Source organism: Cydia splendana, chromosome 19 (genome assembly GCF_910591565.1).
Source record: "Cydia splendana chromosome 19, ilCydSple1.2, whole genome shotgun sequence".
In the NCBI taxonomy this organism is placed as follows: Eukaryota; Metazoa; Arthropoda; class Insecta; order Lepidoptera; family Tortricidae; genus Cydia; species Cydia splendana.
The window spans coordinates 3374051-3387557 of NC_085978.1; the positions used below are offsets into that span (position 1 = coordinate 3374051).

Sequence of the window (13507 nt, forward strand, 5' to 3'; positions counted from 1 at the left end):
GTGTGTGGTCGGCACGCGCTAGGAAGGTGCGTGCTCCAGGTAGATGCTACCCGGATTAGTACAATGTATCTACTGCCTACGGCTATAAAGATCATAATTGACAAAAATCCGCGCAGCGTTTTAAGAGTGCAGAGAAATAACCGGTTGGAGCTGGTTTTATAGAAAAAATACCGGTGTTAAATAAGTTATATGATTACGATTTAGGCATAAAATAGGTTGGTTTACGTTACATTACATACGCTTTTACGTTTTTTTTTATAAATTGTGCTTACCCGCACGCTGCCCAGTGGACCCCTCCATCCCCCAACGCCACCACAGCCTCGACCAGCTCGACATGCTGCACCGAGCCGACTACAGCAGTACCCACATGCAGCCGCGCCTCCTTCGCCGCGACTTCTACCAACCCAAGTACATGACGAGGTTTTGAAAAGGGCTCTATTGCAAAAAGTTCCGTCTCGAGGATACGAGGATATAGGGACTATGTCTAGTGTTTAGTGCTTTTTTCGTTGATCTAGGTTTTTGTAACAGAGTTCCCTTTAAAACGACAAAAGCAAATCGAATTTTGAACGAATAAAATTGCAAAAATTACTCTGGGTTATAGGAGGTTATAATTATTAATTTTCAACACTTGTATCATTGTATATTACTACCAAAAATCACTTGTATTACTTTTTACCACCGACGCAATATCCGTACACGGCGGGAAGAAGTTGATAACTCGAGATATTCTAACGAAGAAATTTGAACTTATAATAAAATTACATAAGGTTCAAATTTCTTCAATTTTTTCCCGCGAGTTATCAACTTCTTCCCGCCGTGTACGGATATATAGACGAAGCTTAAGTTCATTTTTGACTTCAAAAACGGTCCACATGTCAGTTATTCCTTTTCCATTAAAATACCCAACCGGCCCGCGGCTAGAAATACACAATACACAATTTCCCGCTATTTAAAAAGAGCTAATGATCGGTCACTAAAAGTTTGATTTACACAATATAAATACTTTGGATCTCACGTACTTTCAGCACCTTTTAGTCATTCGCGCAACATGTTTCGGAGTGACTAAAATTACGGTTTAAAGTATTTTTGGCTTAAATTATTATGACTCACGACAATTTAAATTCGACCTCAATCTAATTGGTTATTCATTTTAATTTTTAACAAGCAGAAACGTCTGCGAACGATGCTATTGTTGGTTATGCTAATTGGTTATTTGCTAAATATTCCACGAAAACAGTACTATGTAAGATCCAGGGGCGTATTTTGAAATTTGGCGCCCCGGGCATTGGCACGTTTCGCCGCCCCAGAACTCAAGGAAGAAAAACAAAATGCAATCCGCCAGGGGCGGCATATGCCGTTCCCGGGGGTTGGCGCCCTGGGCCATGGCCCGGTTGGCCCTAGGGTAAATACGCCCCTGGTAAGATCTGTAGTTAAACTTAATGTAATCCACTACCCACTGTTACCTTTCTAAAGTTGTTTCTATATATCTACTAAACAGTAAGTAATCATAGACTTCTTTAACAACAATGTTCTCAAGGGTTGCCATTTTGTGGACATTTTTTGTTACCAGCAAAAGCTGGTAAAAAATAAAAATATTTTTTTTTGCTCTGTATGCTTTTGGTACCAGACTGTGATTCGATCTTTTAATTACGAGTATATTATATTTAAGTATATGAACAAAAATTGTTCACAAAAAAACTGAACGTTTGTTACGACTGAGGCATAAAGGAGAAAAAATAAAATAAAAAAGTAGTGTTTCGTCTTTTTAAAAGTTGGATAATGTGTAATAATTATTCGTGCTGAGTTAAAGTAATGTTTTGGTTTTTAGTTCAAGAAATTTTCTTATTAAGTATACGAAAAACGAAAAATAAAAAATAAGTATAAGTAAGTAATATATAATCAAGAACGAACTGATGCACGCAAGTGTCGTTACCGGGATGCTGCTTAAAACATCTGACACAGATGAAAAGGCCTATTATTAATATTCTGGCAGTTGATTAAACTATAGTATTGTGTAATCCATGTTACTGTTTGAAATGCCTAAAACAACAATGGGTAAATTATTCTGCATAGTGTCTTACTAAATCCATATTCATTGAAAAAAAAAAACTCGTCTTCACGTTGTACTAACATCAATCATCTTTAAAAATCAATAAATATAATTCCGGTTTCTTTTTTACATATAACTTAACTCAGCACGAAACCACATGATCTTTATCTAAAACGCGAAAAAAGTATTATAAACAGAACATTTGCTTTGTTAAATCTTATTGTCATTTTTTTTTTTCAAATTTAATATTTTTCATTTTAAATATTTTAGGTAAATATACCCGTCTCGCTAACGGAAGCGGCACCTAAAAGTAGTGCGATAAGGACAAGGCGAAAAATCCTGCGTAAAAATCTCAAAAATCGAGGTTTCGTACTCCTCTGTTTCCTCCTCCAAAACTTAACCAATCGTAACCAAATTTGGAAATCTAAATGATTATGAAATTATCTGTGTCGGACCGTTTTGCTTTTTTGGCTAATTGATATCAGTTTTGAATGCCACGCCTCTCATTGCGGCATAGTCAATTAGGCCATTTTGGCCATTTTTGAAGGGCTCTAGCGCCTTAAAAAACAAAAATATCAAAAAAAGCAAAACGGTCCGACACAGATATTGACAATATTAATCTGTGTTGAAAAAATCATTGCTCTAGCTTCAAAAACCACGGAGGACAACGAGGAGTACGTTTGTATGGAGAAATTACCACTCCCGTTGGCTCTTAAGGGTGACGACATTTTGGCTAAACCACCAATATCTCAGTTCTGCAATGGAATTCCGCTTGGTGCCCATAGAACAAAATGAAGTATATAGAAATACCTATCTAATGACCTTACTCTCATTTCTGTTGGCGTTGGGTCCAGGCTCCATACCAAGTCCAATGGTCCTTTGGAGATGGAAAAGGTCCCGAATGCCAGAGTAAAGTACTAATACTAATAAGATTTGGAGGTGTAAAGGCAGGAAGCGTGATATCATACACGAAACCTAAAATTTCATAAATATTTTTTTGAACATAATTTGTCGTTCTGTTTATAATACTTTTATTGTGAAATACAAACAAAGGGACCCCGTCTCAGCACAAATCCACTGTTACCTAGTTAGTCTAGACTTCCTGACCTCTAGGCTAGACGTAGACGTGCACTGACACTATAGTTCATGGGTTTCTAAATTTGTACTCGCCACTTTAGGACTGTTGACACCGATTTGAAATTAAAAAAGACACAAAATATATGTGATAGCTAAATATCTTCGTTTTTATCGTATCTGTGCTTGTAAAATAACCTAAAAGTAAAAAAAAAACAGTTTATGTACCCAACTATCAAATTTAAGAATTAAATCGTTCCATTTTTTTGGAAATTAATGTTTTGCCATTTGTTTTACTAACATCAAATAGGTGAAAAATTCAAAATTTCAACGGTTGGAACATTTAGTCGTAAATAAAACAATATAATCTCTGCTCGGTGTCGCATTAGTACGAAAAATAATTTTACTAACATAAGTTGTGCTAAAGTCAATTTAATAATTTTATATAACTATTTCACCTGTAACTATCACTGCGTGATTTGAGAAAAAAAAGGTGTAGCAAGAATATCAACCTTAATATATACGTTATTCAAAGTCATATTTCAACTATCAAAATGTTAGATGGTAACTTTTTTATTCTCAAGTCACGATAATATGAGAATAATAGAATGCGTATAGAAGCACCACTCCTTTACGGCGGCACTAAAATATACTGTCAGTCTGAAATAGTTAAATCGTTAGGGTTGTCAATAATGAAAAAAAAAATCATGATATTTCTGTCTCATATTACTATGCATCTATCTTTCTTTTACTAAATAGAAAGAGTAGCAAAGTATTTTCTATACGGTTTTATTATTCTTACTGTATGCGATTTTATACTACAATCACACGGATTACGGTATAAAATCGCATGCAACACGCAATGTATTGGCTTATGAAACACGATATGTGCTCAATAGATTAAAGTCGTCTGTTAAACAGCATTATTATAGCTTAATACATTATTATAGGCGCTTCGTTGTTATTAAATATGTACGGGAGAGGGGCCTCACAGTTGTATAAAATGTTTCGACATTTCATTGAGTGTATAGTGGGAGTGAAAAAGTCATGTAGGTACTTACTTAGTTCATGGGTCTCTAGGCCTGTATTTGTAGATTTTTGAAGGTTTAATCTTTTAAACATTCAGTGTATTACTCTACACGTTGCCAGATCGGGTTCGTTAGTCGTACGAGCGAAAACGAGGGTATTCGACTCGAGTCTAATTTGAAGGTAATTTAATAATAAAAGGGTATTAAATATATCCAAATAAATAGCATAACATTAATTACATTCTAAATAGCAAAAAAAGTAATTACTTACTAGTATAACTTGTTTCGTTTCCACTATACTTCGTTTTTTTAACATTAGAAATAACTCCACAGAAGTAAGTATGCAGTTTTTATCAGGCTCTTTAATTGTTAATAATAATGGAATTATTAAATGTAGTGTCTAAATGTCTATCATTATAATTTTCTTCAAAATTTTTAATCGCTAAAAGTGCCCGATATGGAACCATAAGTTTACATACTTCTGCGAAGTTCATTCTAATGCTAAAAAAACGAAGTATATATAAGTATACTCTCGATGACCCTAACGAACATAATATTACTTAGTTGCCTATTAAATAGTTACTAATTTTGTCGAAAAGAATACAATAAGAATAAGCCGTGAGTTGACAACCTAATATAATCCCTATATGCGTAGCATACGGCCGAGAATCATATATCACCTGTTGTGAAATAGATGTCTCAATGTATCAGTGTTAGTTTTGTGTAAACTTGGATTTGGTTCACAACGTACGCGGTTTTTTTAAATAAGAATTTGTATTATTAAGGTACATTGTCCTGTCAGTCTGTTTGCCTGTTTACAAAATACCATATACCTAATGCTTGTCTACTAAGTCTATGAGAAATGGTAACGAAACTCGTGATTCTGAGTGGAAATACTAATAACACAAAAATATCCAAATTAAAAGTGTAGTGTACATTTAGTGTACGGGGCGTCCGCTAGCTGCGAAGGGATTTCGATCACATCCCGAGGCAAGCCCTCGACTGGAATCCCCAAGGAAAGCGGAAACGTGCCCGCCCTAAGCAATCCTGGCGACGGACGATCATCGCAGAGGCGGCGACCATTGGCAGGTCGTGGAGCGAAATGAAGCACGTAGCTCAAGACCGAACGGGATGGCGTAGCACTGTGGATGCCCTCTGCCCCATCTAGGGGACATAGGATATTAAGTCAAGCGTCCGCTAGCTGGCGCGGGTGCACGGATCGGAGCGGATGCCCTACAATTTTGGGCCACCCCAACCCCACACTAGCGTCTCCCGAGCGTCGGTGACAGTCGGCGTCTAGTCAACTCTATGGCTGCTGCTCGACGCAACGTTGACGCAACTGCGCAGCGACGCCATTTTCCATAGCGCTGACTAGACGCCTACGCTCGTAAGACGCCGACGCCGCTAGCACAGTATAATAAAGAGTACTATCGTACAGTATGGACACTCCCTTCCTCCCGTTGAAAGTGCCGCCCACCCGCTCTCGGTTACCTCACAGTTACCGGCTGGCAAAGACGCGACGACGCGGTGCGCAGAGGCCACGTAAAATATTCAAATATTAAACAAATATTTACAAAACCCATCAGATCACACTGAAAACAACACAATATCTATATGAACAAAAAATAATGTTTCCAACTTACGTAATATTTTGGTGGCCTGAATTTCCTTACTAAAATTTTGTTACTTCGTTTATTCGGATTCAAAATAGGAAACTGTATAAATCGAGCTTAGATACCCACCTTACAGCATAATACGATTCTTGTTTCTTCCTAATTCGCGTAATGAGTTTTGAGTCAATGTGGTTATGGAACTTGACAACAAAATGGCGGGAACCCTAGCACGTCTTATCTCACTCACACAAGCATGGTACGCGTTCACCTACACGAGCTTAGACTGTGTGCGTAGGAACGCGTTTGTTTCATACATTTGATGGCTAGTGTCCGAGGTGTGCCGCTAGTGTGGGGTGGCCCTTTAAATAAAGTGGCCCATATTTGGAATAATATTTGTTAATTTCTGTTTGTATGTTACGCATACGTTGTGAACGGATTCGTTACAGTGACAATACAATGCGGTGATTCGGATGTTTCGTAGTTATTTCGGAGTCTATGAGTGTTGTTCTCGTTTCCCCTAAAATATGTTTACATTTTTACCGGTTTTTTAGTGTATCTGGGTCAAACACATTTTAGAAAAATGTCACTTGACAACACAATAAAAGTTAAGGACTCGGGTCATATTATATCACGTTTTTCCTATTTGAGTCTCAATTATTGAATGTATCCCGCGTAAAAATTTACTTTAGATTCCGTTAACTTTGAGATACAGAAATAGATTTGAGAGACAGAAAAGACGCCAACGAGTTATTATACTATAAAATGTGTATGACCCATCTAAAATTATAATGTGGCGTTTAATGTGATATTATGACGCTAGGTAATGTTAATATACGAAAAAAATATCAAATATTTTTCGCGCTTATTCTTATGGTTTTACTTATTTACCTAACTTATTTACCCAATTATTTTATCTATTGTGTTATTACTTTGCGGTTATACATATATAATTATTTTTCGAAAAGTCGGGAAAAATCTAAATATATTTACTGTCCTTTCCTTAACGTACTTTTTATGTGGTGGATATCTGAAAAGTATGCGTAAGATCTCTAAATATTATGATGTAAGTGTTATTGCGAAAATGCACTAGATGTGATTTTGAACTAGGTAATTATATTGTATATTATAATGGTCATGACAAGACTTAAGAAACGCAAGTTGGACCTTAAGACATTTCTAGAAAAAATGTTGACTTGTAATTTTTTAGTCGGTTTGTTTTTTTCTATACAGCTTTTAGTCGTGAAGATAAAAAAAAGGAAATGTATATTGTATGTCTCGATATCCATCACATGTTTTCTCGTCCCTTCATAGCATAGTTTTAACATATATTAAACTGTATATTGGATTAGCGATGTATGTAAAAAATATTTTATGTAATTGGGGATTAAGTGTTGTTAAATTATAGACTTTAATGTAAAGCATCGAAGGTCTACATTCCCCATTCCGCGATCAGTAGATATAGAATGCTAGAAATAGTTACCAAACGTGAATTGTGCCTAAAGAAGCGTAATTTCTAATGTATAGTACGTTCACCGGTTTAATGACGTTTTAATCTTGTTAAAGCTATGTATTAACCTTTTAACCACCGTAGAATGATACATAAGATATACAGAAACAGGCTAATTTCGCGGTATGATAAACAAGTCCAAACTTCGTATAACCTCGTACTGCCGGCGACACCAGCACGCTCGATGAAAAATTCTATTGCTGTTAAAAGGTTCTAGTTTATATATTTAGCCGTGACCCTCTTACTAATAAAATTGTCTTCCAAAGCTTGAAATTCAATGCTTTTCTTATAGCCATTGTCGCTTATATTGTAAATATAATAACTGAAACAGAGAGCGTTATAAACGACGATGGTAAATATAAAAAAGGGAAATTAATATTTTTAAACGCAAATAGGACATTATGAGTTTCAAAGAATGTCGTTGGGTCTAATTAGTGAGAGGGTCACAAATGACACAATATTGGGCATAATATGGTCTTAGCTTCATGCTATCGGCCAAGAATTTAGGCGTTACAATTAGCAATATGTTTTGATATGACGCTCGCTTAGAGTAATTATGTAGATTTGGATTATTTAAGGGAATGAGATGACTCATACCTGACGCGTAGAATGATGGTCTATGACAGTTCCTTTTTATATGAAGAATCTTTCACGTAAAATGTTTGTAGACTTTTTAAGAAGTTTAACACATGAATTTATTCAAAAATGTAACATTGAAGTCATGAAAATACGGTAAAAATATATTTCTTCAATTATTTTTTAAATTATGTCCAAGCAAAAGAGATTTGAAGGAACTATCATAAGGACCATCATTCGATGCGATAGGTGTCCATTGGGGGTGTAGGTAACGTATTAGAAACTGTATTACATTAAACGATGAAAATACATATTTTAAATTCGTTACTTAAATGAGCCATGGCAAAGATGGGATTTCTTTTTTTTACCGCAGTTTGTTGTATTAATAGTTTCTTTGCATATGATATGACGTAGCAATTGATTAATTATCAGCTTGTAATTTTTAAGGTTAATTCTGCTTATGATATTGGAAGTGTTTTTATTATTAATATGATTGAATCGTCACAAAATGGACGTAGGATACCGAGCAGTATTAATAACTTATATATACTCAGTGCCTACATTTGTGTCAATTTATGTCTTGACGAAACAATAACGAAATGAAGTGCCCTAATATGTTATTGGCACTAATCAGTGTTGTACAGCTTGCTCAGCAAATTAGGCATTTTAATATTAGTTTTGACGTTTTATGTGTGATATATAATAAGTAGGTAATTAATATTTAGACGTTATTTCTTTTTATTCATGTAGTTTAAGTACACTTAGCTTACGCGAGCCTAATCAAATAATTAAACACGAAATGTGCCTATCTACCTGCGTCTATTTTGTGAAGTTTAAATCGATTTATTTGTTGTGTTTACATATAAACTACTTAAATAGTCATCCTAATGTTGTTAACCTATACTATTAGGTTTAAATAGGTTTGCGATTCACTGAAATTAAAATTAAAATTATATTGAAGTAAAATTATCGTCGCGCGAAATATATGCATGCTCATTTAAATTGTGGATTGCTATTTTAGTTTTCCGATGTATAAATAATAAAAAAATTAGTTAATTATTTCTATTATGTACCTAGCTTGTTAATAGGGAGGCCTAATTGTTTTCGAAAATTAATGGAGCAGAACTCTGAATGTAGATTCAAATTAAGATATTTTATAGTTTTGCTGGTAATTGTATGTAGACGAAATTCCCTAGTGCACCCCATCCATAGTGGCACTTATATTCTCGGAAAGTAGAAGGTAATATTTTGAAATATTATTCTAATATTTTACACCATTAATAATCGATATTTTAACCAATGAATTATTTAAAAGTATAACGCTTTACTATGATTTAATGTAATTTATCATACAACATAGATTATGATATGTATAAATTGTAGCCTTATTGACGTAATTTCCTTTTTTAGATGTCGTAATTTTATTTTTAAGAAACGAATATAATTCGTCATATTTTTAAATACATATACATAGAAGTTTGTGCTTATCATTTATGTAATAAGTATGATGTTTATTATGTTTCCTATAGCAGATCTCATTATAAATGTTAGATTATTAATTATTATACACTTATGGTTAATTTTAATAAGTCTTTTTTATCTGTAAAAATAAAGTAAAAAATGTTGCAAACGCCTTTAGATTGGCAATTGCAATATTCGTACTTTAAAAACATGTAACATTTGAATTAACTGAACTTGTAGAGGTTCTAATGTAATTTTGTGATTAAAATATAAACACAATAGGTCAAACGAAAGACGAAAAGTATTCTTCCAAATTCTGGCCAAAATGATAGTTATGATGTATAATAAATATTATTCATGACATGGCATTTTTGTTATAATTTGTCTAGAATTAAGTAATGGCTTATCCTTATCAAAGTATATTTAACGTGGGTACTGAGATTCATTTGCTAATTATAATACGTACATATAAATATTTTATGGCAAAAATGTAAAAACTAAAATTTAGTTATGACAAGGAAGGTTTTAGGCCTAATGAATCTCAGAAGTCTACATGTATGTATATAAAAATAAACATTTTTTTTTCTCTTGTGTTTGAGCTTACAAGGATTCAGGTTAGCTCTTTCATAAAACCTTTATTTACTTTATTATATAAATTGACGGTTTCTCAGGAAATATAATTTCGGATCTCCGAATTGTTTCAAGCTACATATTATTGTGATGTATTTTAACCATTAAAGTAATTAAAAAAATCGTTACTCACACGTCAAGGCCACGGGCGCAAGTGAGCTAATGCAGTGTTGCCAACTTGGCATTATTGATGCCAGATCTGGCATATTTTTACTCGCTTTGGCACCAATTTTTTCCATTTAGCATCTGGCATTTTTTTTAGCATAATTTAGTCTAAGCCAAGTTTGCAACAACTTGGCAGCAATTATATGCGCCATCGCCTTATGCGGTTCATATTTTCATATGAATTTTGACTTTTGTGGGCGGATGGACGTCGACGGACTATATATGTATATTTTTTTCTCAATGGCAAATAAATTCAGTTAAATTTACCTCTGATTTTTTCGTGGATTGACATATTTGAGTTTTGAGAGACAATTTAATCAGGTTGGACGAAAATTGTCCCATCTGGACTGGCCTTCACTGATCTTGTAGGTACTTACATAAATTCAGCCAAATCTCTGTTTTGCTATTTGCTGGGATGGGACAGCAGTCGGCATTTTAGTCCTAGCAGAGGGCCTGCTACGAACGTCGATAACGAAAATGTCGAGCAACTACCTCTTTTACTGTCTATATTTATTGACAGAGATAGTTGCTGGAAATTTTCGATTTTTGATGTTCGCGGTTATACGCCTGAAACGTAGAAGCTTTGCTCGCATTTTGAGCTCACTTGGTCAATAATAAGGCTGGCCACAGACGCACGCAATTTTCCGTACGGAATGACAGGTGCAAACGAGACATGTATAGTTATGTGTATAGCGACGTCCCGTCCTCACCTGACCGTCCGGAAACCGAATGAAAATTCTGCGGCCAGCCTATATTGCCAAACAACAGCAGACTCGTAACCGTCGTAACTATAGTCTGTCAAGCCATTTCCGTTAGTAATCAAAAGCGGCAAATTAAAAAAAAAATAGGCGTAAAAAATTATCAGCCCATAGAAAATTTAAGTTTCGCGCATTTTTCTACTGACAAAGTACGGTGTTTTTTACTGAATATTTTTAGACACAGTATTATTTTAAGTGTCTATTTTCAAGTGACATTTTAGCATTTTTTTTAGCATATTTCAAAAAACTTTGGCATAATTTTGGCATAATCTAGACATTAGTCTAGCATTTTTTCATAATCCGAGTTGGCAACACTGAGCTAATGTAAAGCTTACTTGAAAGTTTTTTTGATAGCGTACGCCATAACACTATGTGTTCATGGCGCTGTGGGCACGACTAGTTACGACGCCTTTAGGCGTTCTTGGCGTTCAAAACGTTAAAGCCTATATTGATTTTACCCTATCAATCCTGAGCATTCTAAAACCTTTTCTATCCACAGGCGACTATACCTGGAACTGCGGCACCTGCATGATACCAGAACCCTGGGAGGACTTCTCCGGCCCGCCTTTAGGCGGCAGTCACCCCAACACCCCTCGCAACGGCTGCCGGCCCGGCGCCTGCGCCAACCGGGTACCCTACCCTAACTACCTCCCCGGCAAAGGCCCGAGGCCTAACCGGGGCCGAAACTTACCCTGGGCCCCGAACTTTGGAGAAGAAAGATTCAGAGGCCAACGCTGTAGGAACGGCCCCACTCCATACTGGTAGAACTGTACAAAAATACAATGGATTTGATTTGAAATTGTATATTTTTTGGAGGTTGCTTTTGATCTCAATGGTGTACATATTTTTAATTGAGAGATTCTGGCATGGAATTGTCAGCGAACATTGTTATCTTTATAAAAAAGATATCGAGTGAAGGAGTTTAAATATTATATGGAACTTTAAAAAAAAATGCAAATGTGCACTGCATAAGGCGTTAAATGTTGTATCTCTGGTAGAAGCAATTAAAATGCTGATAAAGATGGCAATTATTACTATACTTTAAGAAGTATTCGCTATCTGTTTAATTAATTTGAGAATTTTTGTAAAATATTGCGTGATAGGATGCATTTTTTCGTTTTTTCAAATTGATGAGTTTGTTTCTAAAGCGTTTTCTGCGAGTTAAAAATCCAATTATACTTTGTTACTTACATTAAATGTTATTTTCGTTTGCAGCTTGTATATTAGTTTTGATTTTGGTCCTACTCCAAACTCCGTTTATTTTAAGTGTGTAATGGTTTAAGTTGACAGATTTTTGTAAATTTTCCCGCTTTTTCTTATTGTAATTCGTTTGTTTTATTATCCTAAGGTTCTTTTTATTAACATTAAAGAGTTTGAAAGGCTTAAGATTGTTTTATTTGAATTAGTTAAGTCTTTTTCTCAATAGCGAACGTAAAATTTTATAGGTCTTTAAGATAGCTTTGGAAAATGTAGTTAGGTTAAATGTTTTTTGACTTTTGGTTTGTCCTGAGTTTGGTAAATCAGTTCAATTTCTCTCAACAATGGATTGGTCAACAAAATTTAAGTATATTAAGTAAACCCTAATATATTTTTAAATATAAATCTTATCAACATATTTGCTAAAAATGGCATGCAGGTAGGTATTGTAATAAAACAGTAAATTTGTAAAAAATATATAATTTAATCTCAATATTATTTTAGTCACATTGAAAATTTCATGTCACATTTATTAGAAGAGCAGAATACTAAACAAAAATATTTAACTTAAAAAAACAAATAAATCAAAAATAAATGGCTCCGTTTTTACTTGGCACAATATTGAGCAAAATACATAGGTAAGTTGGAAATTCCTAAAGTCTGTTTTTAAATCCCAGATACAAAATGCAGGGCATTTGGCCAATTTACTTACTCAATCACAATCTGACTTCGTAAACATTTATTACTAAAATTACGATTTAGTACAGTCCGCTGCAGAGAAAAGGAAAAGGATTTATTAAAAATTAATAACCTAACCTAGGAGTCCTTTTGAACGCCACAGACAGCAATTGACGTCAACGTAAAATCGTGACAACGACGCCAAAGACGGCATTTGACGTCGATCGTTTTTTTTTGATGAAAATCTACTGAAAAACACCCTACTTTTAGGTTGGCATTATTTATTCACGAAACTAAATTTTACCACCGTGGCATCAGTGGCACGGTAAATGGATGCGCCGTTTGGCGTTCAAAAGGTTAAAACTGCTAAGGCTTGTATTTCTGATACTGAAATGTAAAATCCTTAGATTACATTCGGTTCCCATACTTAATTCCTTATCTTAGTAGATAAAGGTAATTTCAACGTGATGAGAATCATACAAGCTTTGACTTCCACACAGCATTTTCCACATGGTAAACCGGTTTTTTTATGGAGAACAAAAAGTATGAAAAAAATGCAGTCCAGACAGAATGACCAGACAATTTTATTGAACTTTTGATAAATGTACACACAGCAATTTATTAGTAAATATGAATAATTATTCGTCGCTTGACTTCTCTTGACACCGTATCCTTTGCGATCCAACAAAAAAATAAAATATAATATACTTGTTCAAGCAGATCTTGATAGTAGAAAAAGGCGGCAAATTTGAAAAATGTAGACGCGAAGG

The 13507-nt window shown here is 34.6% G+C and overlaps 1 protein-coding gene across 4 annotated transcripts in view; it reads left to right on the forward strand.

Moving 5' to 3' along the window:
- LOC134799893 (protein sex-lethal-like) overlaps positions 1-12000 on the forward strand; it is a 42506-nt gene extending 30506 nt beyond the window's left edge. For all 4 annotated transcript variants that reach the window (XM_063772326.1, XM_063772328.1, XM_063772327.1 and 1 more), the window contains one exon: positions 11362-12000. In XM_063772326.1, coding sequence (XP_063628396.1) covers positions 11362-11627 — 266 coding nt within the window. In that variant the 3' untranslated portion in view covers positions 11628-12000. The remainder of the gene's footprint in view (positions 1-11361) is intronic.
- The last annotated feature ends 1507 nt before the right edge of the window (positions 12001-13507 follow it).